The sequence below is a fragment of the Sinocyclocheilus rhinocerous genome, unplaced genomic scaffold, assembly GCF_001515625.1.
Source record: "Sinocyclocheilus rhinocerous isolate Xijiao unplaced genomic scaffold, SAMN03320098_v1.1 scaffold682, whole genome shotgun sequence".
Lineage (NCBI taxonomy): Eukaryota > Metazoa > Chordata > Actinopteri > Cypriniformes > Cyprinidae > Sinocyclocheilus > Sinocyclocheilus rhinocerous.
In genome coordinates, this window is record NW_015642528.1 from 1,142,194 (window position 1) to 1,151,856 (window position 9,663).

Consider the following 9,663-nt stretch of genomic DNA (forward strand, 5'->3'; position numbering starts at 1 on the left):
ACAACTTTTTAAAAAAGAATATATATATATATATATATATATATATATATATATATTACAGTATATTTATATATAATCTATATATTGCAAAAATTAGTATTTACATTTTTTTTTAAATATTTTTAAATATTTAGTTTAGCTTATTTTTGGGATATATCACATATATAGGATCTGTATGTTGACAGACGTCTTAAGCTGTTGCATGCCATTTTCTGAGCGTCCCACCACGGGTGGTGTGTTTCTAAGACGCTGTGTCAAGTTAAAAATAGTCAAACTTTTAAAAAGGTGTCTCAATTCCCCTGCTTTCTGTTTCGTTCCTTTCGTTCTTTGTCTACTTGTTTTTGAACACAGGAACACTCCTTATGTAAAGGCTCTATAAGAAATATAATTATAAAAAGTAAAAAAAAAAAAAGTAATTTTAAAAAGGTTGCACATCTTCACAAAGACAATGAACATTCCACCTAATGTAGACCACAGTGTTTTCGTCAGAGGTGCAGTTCAAGAGGAATGCCTGCTTGTTCTACACTTGCACTTTGAAGTGACGCCTAGTGACATTTGCTCAGCAGCTGAAGGAATATCAGAGGTATTTTTGTTGTGGAGATTGCCTTATCTTTGCTGAATGCTACTATTTTTAGTCTTGGTGGAACAAGAAACAAACCAATTTCTTCCTTGATAGAAAACTAGCAGTTCACAACAGAGTAATGGGACTTTGGGAATATGTTGCGTAAGAGAATCATTTTTCTCAGTTGAATAGAACCCAGAGAATACAGATAGATCCAACATGAAGGTTACATAGAAATGAACAAGATGTACAGCCGATGTAATGACTGTGTCTAGTTCCCTGAGGTACCTTCCTCTCAGCTTTCATTATTAGATGTCTTGAGATTAGATGAAATTGATTAGTCTGAGGGCAGAGCAAGAGGTCATTACTGTCATTTCTCCAGCAACTTGGGAGTTTTTTAGACTGTAAGCGACTGAATATTCAACTTCAGACCTTTAAAAATTAAGAATTTCTCTTTAATCTTATGTACTTATGCAAAATAGTCTTTGTTGAGCCTTTCTGACTTGTAACACGCATGCAGATAAAACCATAGCAGACCTAAATGTGTAAATAAAGAGATAAAACTGTAGACCGTTGAGGTAATTCATTTGGGCAGCATCAGGAGAGTAAGAGCCGTCCACAGCTGTAAAAACACCACCATTACTGACTCAAAGCTTAAACCTCTACACTTTTGTTGATGCCGTTGTTTTCATGAGTTCTGAGAGGTCAGCTAAGCTACTTTCCCTAGAGCAGGTGGGATGTCCTACGCAGGAGATTATTTGTAGAGGGGGTTACTGCCATGTCAAGTATTGAGGTGACTGGCTTCACAAGTAGCCTTATCTCAACTGAAATTCATCTTCACGTGGGATTTTCCTCTTGTAAATTTATGCTTATTAAAGAATATTGGAATACAGTGGGCATTTTTTGCATGTAGTAAAGTGACTTTCCTCTCCTCTCTCTTTGATTAACAAACTTATTTGTTCATTTATTTGTTTGTTTGAAAATAATTTTTATTTTGAGATTAATAATCCAGAACTATTTTTCATATTTTTATTGACAGCAAGTGATTTAATATTAATATATTAATGGGATTTCGCATTTAAAATAAATGTATGTGTATATTGTATATTAATAACTATATATAGGCTATATATATATATATATATATATATGAAGAGTTCATTTGCAAAAACGTGTAAGTAGTTTCGTCAAAGCTGACTAGACGTGCTAGCTGAGAGAAGTTTCGTCAAAGCTGACTAAAAGTGATCGAGGATGGATAATTTCGACGAACTTGATGAACCTGTGATACCTTCTTCAGGGCGAAAAAGGAAAATAAAAGCTGAAACGTTTTCACGGAACCTTGCAAAAGCAGCGCGTTACAATGGTGAGGGAAAAGCTCCGTGTATTGCGTGTAATCACATCCATACAGTTTATGATCACAAGAACAACAACGTTTGTCAGGCATCTACATTGTCATCTGAGGAGATTACAAAGATTAAACGAGTGTTTTTTTAAACTCTAAAACATGAAATGTGGAGTTATCTGCTTTTGCAAAAAAACGACTGTTGGAGATATCTGCTTTTGCTATTAAACAATCTTTTAATATGTAAAAAAAAAAAACATACTTTCAATGAACTTTAATTTTGTAAATTACCTGTATTTGTTTAAGTTATTATTACTTAATCAAAACAACCCAACTGCCGTTTGATTGATATTACTTGGAATGCACAATAAAAAAAACGTGATTTCTGAAAAAAATAAATAAAAATGGAGTTATCGGTTTTTGCAAATGAACTCTTCATATATATATATATATTTAGCTTTGGGGAAAAAATCCAAGATGGCAGATGAAATGTTGATTATAAATATAATTCAAACCATTTTACCCAGAATTTGTGTGAATATGGAGTTGCTGCCTATGTAAAGTGTTGCACATCAGTCACTGTGAGGCTCTTTGTCCATTAAGATGCTCCCTTAGAAGCCAGCTGCCTATGTAGGCGGTAGGTAGCCCAATAGAATTCAGAACAGAGCCTTAATTCCTCCTGTCAGCGTCAAACAAAAACAAATGCCAAAATGCCCATGAGACGAAATGTGAATTTAAAACATGTTGTCTCCTTTGTTATTTCTCAATGGTTTAGAAATCCAACACTCAAGTTTATACCATGCATCCACACAAGTGTCCGTACAGGCTCGGAGGGTGTAGTGTAAGAAACACACTGCTCAGCGAAGTCACACTGGGAATATTGCTGTACAGTTATCCATGTGTCAGTGGAGGAGGATTTGCGACCTCTTGCACATCATGAATTGTTCAGGGCTACAAACATACAGATCATTTTAAAGCTGCGGGGCCAGAGCCCGGGTTCGGCTCTCCATGTGATATCGCTCCTCCAGCTTTACAATCTATTCCAGTTGGATACGATCAACATCCAATCAAATCCCAGTGAAGTAGACCCGGGATGTGTAATGAATGGCTCTGTGGGCATCTCTTTCTCAGCCAGTGAACAACCTCCCCTCCTCCCCCCAGCAAAATGAATCAATGCTGCAGTTTAAAAATAACAAGGAATATTATCCACTTCATGCATTGCTGAGTGAACCGCATGTGTTGAATGCTCTCTGACAGGCTGCATCAGAGCAGAATGTGTTTCAGCGTTTCTGCACGCCGGTCGCAGATCACGATGCAGGGTGTGGTGGGGTTTAAACGCTGTGCTGGGGAGGCTGTCCAAACAGCCCCATGATTCTGGCCTTATAGCTCATTTCTCTGTGGTGTAATGTTTCTCCATGGCCGTCATGCTGAGTTAGGTGTCGATGCCAGGATTAGAAAATGGCCTCCTCGAATAGGGCGACCCCTTTGTTGACCTTTTTCACCATCGTGCCGTTTTTGAGTTTAATTCCAAGGTGGTCCATTTGTGCGGTTTTGAAGAAGTATTCCAGGCATGATGTTGATTACTTCAAAATATTAATTTGGACTTGTCCCTCCCTTTCTTTAAAAAAAAAAAAGAAAAGAAAAAGTGGGAATGATTTAAGAGCAGAAATGTGAAGCTTATCATTTTTTTTTTATTTAATTTTCATTAAATTTATCAAAAGTGACTGTAAGGACATTTATAATGTTACAAAAGATTTCAAAATCAGCATATTAGAATGATTTGTAAAGGATCATGTGACACTGAAGACTGGAGTAAAGGCTGCTCAAAATTCAGCTTTTCCATCACAGAAATAAATTATATTTAAAATATATTAAAATAGAAAAATGTTATTTTAAATTGTAATCATATTTCACAATATTACTGTTTTTATTTATTTATTTATGTATTTATTTATTTATTTTTTGATCACATAAATACAGCAGTGGTGAGCATGATAAGACACTTATTTCAAAACATATTACTAACCCCAAACATTTGAATGGTGTGTGTGTATTTATTTATTTTTAATAAATATAACTTGATATAACTTGATGTGACACAATCACATCATGTTAAAATGCATATTGTTTACGTCTTGTGGCTGTATTGAAACAGTATTTTAGTGTTTACAGCCCAATTCACTTCCAATATAAGTACCTCACTGTTAGCCGGACCCTTTTTTAAAAAATAAAGAAGAGGGATAAGTGGAAATTAAATTTTGTGATAATCAACATTGTGCCACAAATACTATCCATTGAGTTTTAACAGCATGCAGATGCATTATGTAGATATGGAAATTAGGCTAAGTCAGGAAGCTCTCTCTCTCTCTCTATTATAATATTCAGTTCTGTAATGCCTAGGATTTTACCGGGGCATTACACTAAGATTACTGAAGAGAACCAACAGTTATGCCTCTAAAGGAAGAAGTGGAAGATTACAGCTTGGCTAGGATTGTCACATCTCATCCAGCTGTGCTCTCCAAACAGGAAGAGAGAGGTCAGGATATGTAGGTCATAGAGCACCTGCCTTGTTTGAGGGCTCAATTATTCCTCAAATGGCATCAGACCACAGAGACTTTACCCGACAGGACAGACCTTACATCACCGGGTGAGGTGTACGGAGGCGAACATTACTGACACTAGCTATGGTTTTGGTAATGCTGAGCACCAGCCTCCTGTTTGATGATATGATAGGACAGGATGTGGCAGGCAGAAAAAGGAGACGGGAGACATCGTCACCACTTCCTGCCCGTCTAGAGTGGCCTTTGTGTCCTCCATATGGCTGCATATGATTGTAAAAGAGGATGTAAGCACGTGTGGATGTGTTTGTGTGTGAGGTGTGTATGTATTGTTTTTTTGTTGTTGTTGTTGTTGTTTTTTGGGGGGCACATCCTGCATCCTTTCCCATTACATCATTGCACTGATCTGCACCTCTTCTTACAAGTTCTAAATTAAATACTAATATTTAGTCATGCCTAATTGATCTATCTGACTAAAGGAAATTGTGAAGACAATTTTTCATATTTTAAAGTATGACATCCATCTCATACTGTTTTATACACAATAAACAGCATTGTTTTAGCTCTTCAGTCTATGCAAAATCTAGTCAGGAAAACGTTGTTTGTGCATGCTGATTTCATCAGAGTAAACCGGTGTTGTTATTATCTAAAACTAAAACAATTATTCTATGGTAATTGAAATGAGAATATAAATGTTAGCTGAAAAACTTAAACTTATAAAAAATTTAATGAAAAGTAGAAATGTTGCCTTGGCAAATAACTGAAACAAGTTGGAAGTTGAAGTACTAAAATTATTCAAACTAAAACTGAAATAAAAATAAGTGTGAGCTAAATCGAAATAATAATAAAAAACTAATAAAAAGATCAAAAGCATATAAAGAAATTACTGAAATTAAAATGAAATATATAATAATTCAAAATATGAATCAATTCCTTAATAGTATATAAATAATACTAAAATAACACTGAATCCTACTAGGGTGTGTGTGCACAGTGTGAGTAGTAATATCCTGATTCACAATCATTATGAATTGATTCTTTTTAATGATTTGGTCAAAAAGACTCATGAAACAGCCTCAAACTTACTCACTCAATAAATCATCCCGAGCCATTACTAAGTTCAACTGAGTCATTTTTCATTTGTGTCTGGTTTGAAATGAACGTGAGAATTGTTACTCTGATGTAAACTTTTGATTTGTGAGAATTACATCGGTCTGTTTACTCTTTGGTTGTTCCTGTGTCAATGTACATAAAAATGCATATTCACAACACAGTTATGTTGTGTAAATTAATAATGGTATTCAGGAACAAAAAGAAAAAGTATGGATATTTCTGACAGTGATCTTCGTAATACTGTCTTTCTCACTTTTTTACCGCAACACACTGATGTGGTTTCTCAGTCAGATTTGCTGCTACTTCTGTTGTATTGCTAGCCTTGTTCTGTGTTAGATGGATGAATTCTCAAGAGCCTTGGCCCAAAATACAATCATCAAAGATTCATAAAAATTATCCCTAGCAATCAGATGGCCATTAAAATTTCAGTGCCCTGAATATATGCTCTTTCATAAAAAACAATGTTTTTGATATTTAAATGGAAGATTATGACACAAAATTACCTTATTCCAGTAGCTGATTATGAATTGGGTTCAATTGCTTATCCATGGTAGTGCTAGAATTGCTTTTAACCATCCAGCTTTTCATAGGGAGTTAACCTTTAGCCTTTTAAATTGGTAAAGAAAGTGATAAGGTTTATAGGTCATGTTCTATGCAAATATAACAGTGTTTTTCTTCCTCTGTGAACCTTCATTACTAGATTCATTTAAATTATTTTAAACATTTTCTTGATGTTGGACAAAAACGATGAGACACAAATCTCTAAAATTAGTATGAACTTCAAAGTTGACCTTTTTGATTTAGCATGTTTATTAGCGGCTACATGAACTTAGCGAGCCCCCTGGCCTTCACTTTAAAGCAGTCAGCTGTTTTTCATAACAGAACGGAGACTGCTTGTCAGTCTACACAATTCTTTGCGGTGGGACGCTTTTACATCAGTGATGTTTGTTGTGAGAGTGAAACTAAAAATGGCTGGTAACATATCCGTTCACAGCTTACCGTAATGCGAAGAATGTGTGCTGTCAGGGTAGAGGGTTTGGCCACTGGGCTCGACTGTTAATTGAGTTTCAGAAATCTTTAGAGAAATACATTGGTACCAATATCACATGTGGTTTAGACCGTAACGATACCCCCCCAAATGTCAAGTTGTTAATTCAACATAAAACTGATGTTTGTTTGTGTCTTCTCATTACAGGCTACATCAGCACCTTGTATATATATATATATATATATATTATACTCTGATGCATTTATTTGATCAAAAGTACTTTAAAAACAGTAATGTTGTCAAATTTTATTACAATTTAAAATATTTGTTTTCTATTTTAATGTTTATTCTTGTGATGGCAAAAGCTGTATTTTCAGCATCATTACTCCAGTCCTCAGTGTCACATGATCCTTCAGACATCATTCTAATATGCTGATTTGGAGCACAATAAGTATTTCTTAATATGATCAAAGTTGGAAACAGTTGTGCTGTTTAATATTTTTGTGGAAACAATACACAATTCTTTGCGGTGGGACGCTTTTACATCAGTGATGTTTGTTGTGAGAGTGAAACTAAAAATGGCTGGTAACATATCCGTTCACAGCTCACAGTAATGCGAAGAATGTGTGCTGTCAGGGTAGAGGGTTTGGCCACTGGGCTCGACTGTTAATTGAGTTTCAGAAATCTTTAGAGAAATACATTGGTACCAATATCACATGTGGTTTAGACCGTAACGATACCCCCCCAAATGTCAAGTTGTTAATTCAACATAAAACTGATGTTTGTTTGTGTCTTCTCATTACAGGCTACATCAGCACCTTGGCAGTCATCCTCAAGACGACGAATGCTAAACCATGGGTCAATGAGTTTGAATGTAAGGCTGAGTAATTTGCTCTCCAGCAGTCGTTAGCTGCTGATTCTAACATTAAACAGGCCATTGGAACTGCTCACGAGCTCTTTCATTTTCTCTCCCTATGCAGCGATCGAGCTGTCCTGCATGATAGAGTCAATCTCCACTACTAATCCCAGAATAGAATGGAAGAAGATTAAGAAGGGAGAGCCCAGTTATGTATATTTTGAAAAAGAAATAGCAGGTAAGCTATACAACACTCTACTGAACACTATGCCATACAACAGTTGCTAACATTCAGTTAATGCAATACTTGACATGAAAGTACAGTATATTTCTACAACATTTAATAATGTTGGTTAATGTTAATTTCTACATAAACCACTATTAAAAGATTTGGGGTTGTAAGATTTTTTTATATATATATATATATATATATATATATATATATATATATATATATATTATACTCTGATATATTTATTTTTCAGCCCTGATTATAAGGAATGAGATAATCTACAAAATAAAAGAAATCAAAGCTCAATAATAGGCAACTATATGAACACCACTGAAATACTGCATGGTGCAATACACTCTCCTCAGCAAGCAGTCAGTGTTAAACAAAACACACGTCAGGCTGCACTTACCATTTTTTTGTTATTCTACTTGATCATGTGAAGAACAAGACTCTACAGGGCGTGTTCAGGGCTATATGAGGAAACCTCTGAAACTGCATCTGAGTTTAATCAGGGGTCTAAAAGGGGAAAGAGCAGCATGTTCAGTTGGCCAGGATGCTTGCAGTTGGAGTCACTAAGGTGCATGTGTGTGAGGATGCTTTCTCTTCTCTGAGATGGTCTCTTGTGTGCCATGCAGTGAAGCCCGTCGTGCCCAGATGCTCCGTACCCAAGTCCGTCCCGGTAGGCAAACCCGCAGAGCTGCATTGCTTGGAGAAAGAGGGCTACCCAAAGTCCCAGTACCAGTGGTTCCGCAACAAGGAGGAGATCCCAGAGGATCCCAAGAGCAGCCCAAAGTTCTTCAACTCCACCTACACCCTGAGCGGAGAGATGGGCACTGTGGTGAGTTGGGAAAAAGAGGCGATGGGGTAGGCGTAGGGATATTTTTGGCGAGCCAGTTGATGTGCGATGGGCTCAGCCATGAAGGGAATCTGCTGCCCTCATTTGCACATTCCAGAGTGCCATTCTCCGCCATTTGTACTCCGTGCCCTCGTCAACCTTCACACCACTTTTTAAAGTCTGACCTGCGCTTGCAGTACAGCCTCTTCCCCCCTGAGGAGACAACCTCTGAAGAGTTTACTGTGTGTCTTTTAAGATCTGCAAGAGCCTCGCTCAACACTTCTGTCTTGCTTTTATAACATACGCATACACAAAGATGCTTCTAGGTTTCATTTGTTTGATGAGAAGGTCCTTAAATTTAGTTAATATTTCATCATGTCATTTTAATCAGTTTTGGCATCTAATTTTAGGTGACTAAAAACATTTTAGTTGATGCAAAAGTTCAAAAATAAACCAAAGATTTAAACATTTAGTATATTAATTTTCAAAAAGTGGTCACACTTTAGTTTAAGGTCCAATTCTCACTATTAACAAACCATTAACTATGACTTTTGCCTCAATAAACTTCTGATTTGCTGATTTTTAATCGTTAGTAAGGTAGTTGTTAAGTTTAGGTATTAGGGATGTAGTATATGATCATGTAGAATATGTGCTTTATAAGTACTAATAAACAGCCAATATGTTATTAATAGGTATGCTACTAAGCAACTAGTTAACAGTGAGAATTGGTCTCTATACTAAAATGTTACCAAAAAGGTTTAGTCCACAGAAACATTGTTAGTTCCTTGTCAATATCTTGCAGTGTTTTTTCTTGTCATATGTTAGCCATAACTGAATGATTTTAATTAATTTAAAAATGCACAAAATGTTTAAAATGAATATTTTGAAAAGAAAGTTAAAGAGAAATGTAATTATTATTTGTTACAATTTCGATTACAGTTACAATTATTATTTGAAAAACTATTATAACATTCTCATTTTTTAATCCATTTAATGCATCCATGCTAAATAAATATATATATATATATATATATTTTTTTTTTTTTTTTTTTATAATATATATTTTAATTCAGATTTTTCATATATATTTAGATTTATGTTTTTTACAGTTATGTAAAAAATTTTTTTGGGGGGGGGGTTGTATGTTACCCTAGTTAAAAATATACCTTGGTTTTGA

At 35.3% G+C, this 9,663-nt stretch overlaps 2 protein-coding genes across 2 annotated transcripts in view; both read left to right on the forward strand.

Annotated features, from left to right (window-relative positions):
- The window catches only part of LOC107756064 (junctional adhesion molecule C-like), a 27,600-nt gene extending 19,779 nt beyond the window's left edge, over positions 1-7,821 (forward strand). The window contains exons 2-4 of the mRNA XM_016573037.1: positions 7,369-7,437; positions 7,544-7,657; positions 7,808-7,821. Coding sequence (XP_016428523.1) covers positions 7,369-7,437; positions 7,544-7,657; positions 7,808-7,821 — 197 coding nt within the window. The remainder of the gene's footprint in view (positions 1-7,368; positions 7,438-7,543; positions 7,658-7,807) is intronic.
- Positions 7,822-8,184: 363 nt separating this feature from the next.
- LOC107756110 (junctional adhesion molecule C-like) overlaps positions 8,185-9,663 on the forward strand; it is a 4,801-nt gene continuing 3,322 nt past the window's right edge. The window contains exon 1 of the mRNA XM_016573109.1: positions 8,185-8,489. Coding sequence (XP_016428595.1) covers positions 8,205-8,489 — 285 coding nt within the window. The 5' untranslated portion in view covers positions 8,185-8,204. The remainder of the gene's footprint in view (positions 8,490-9,663) is intronic.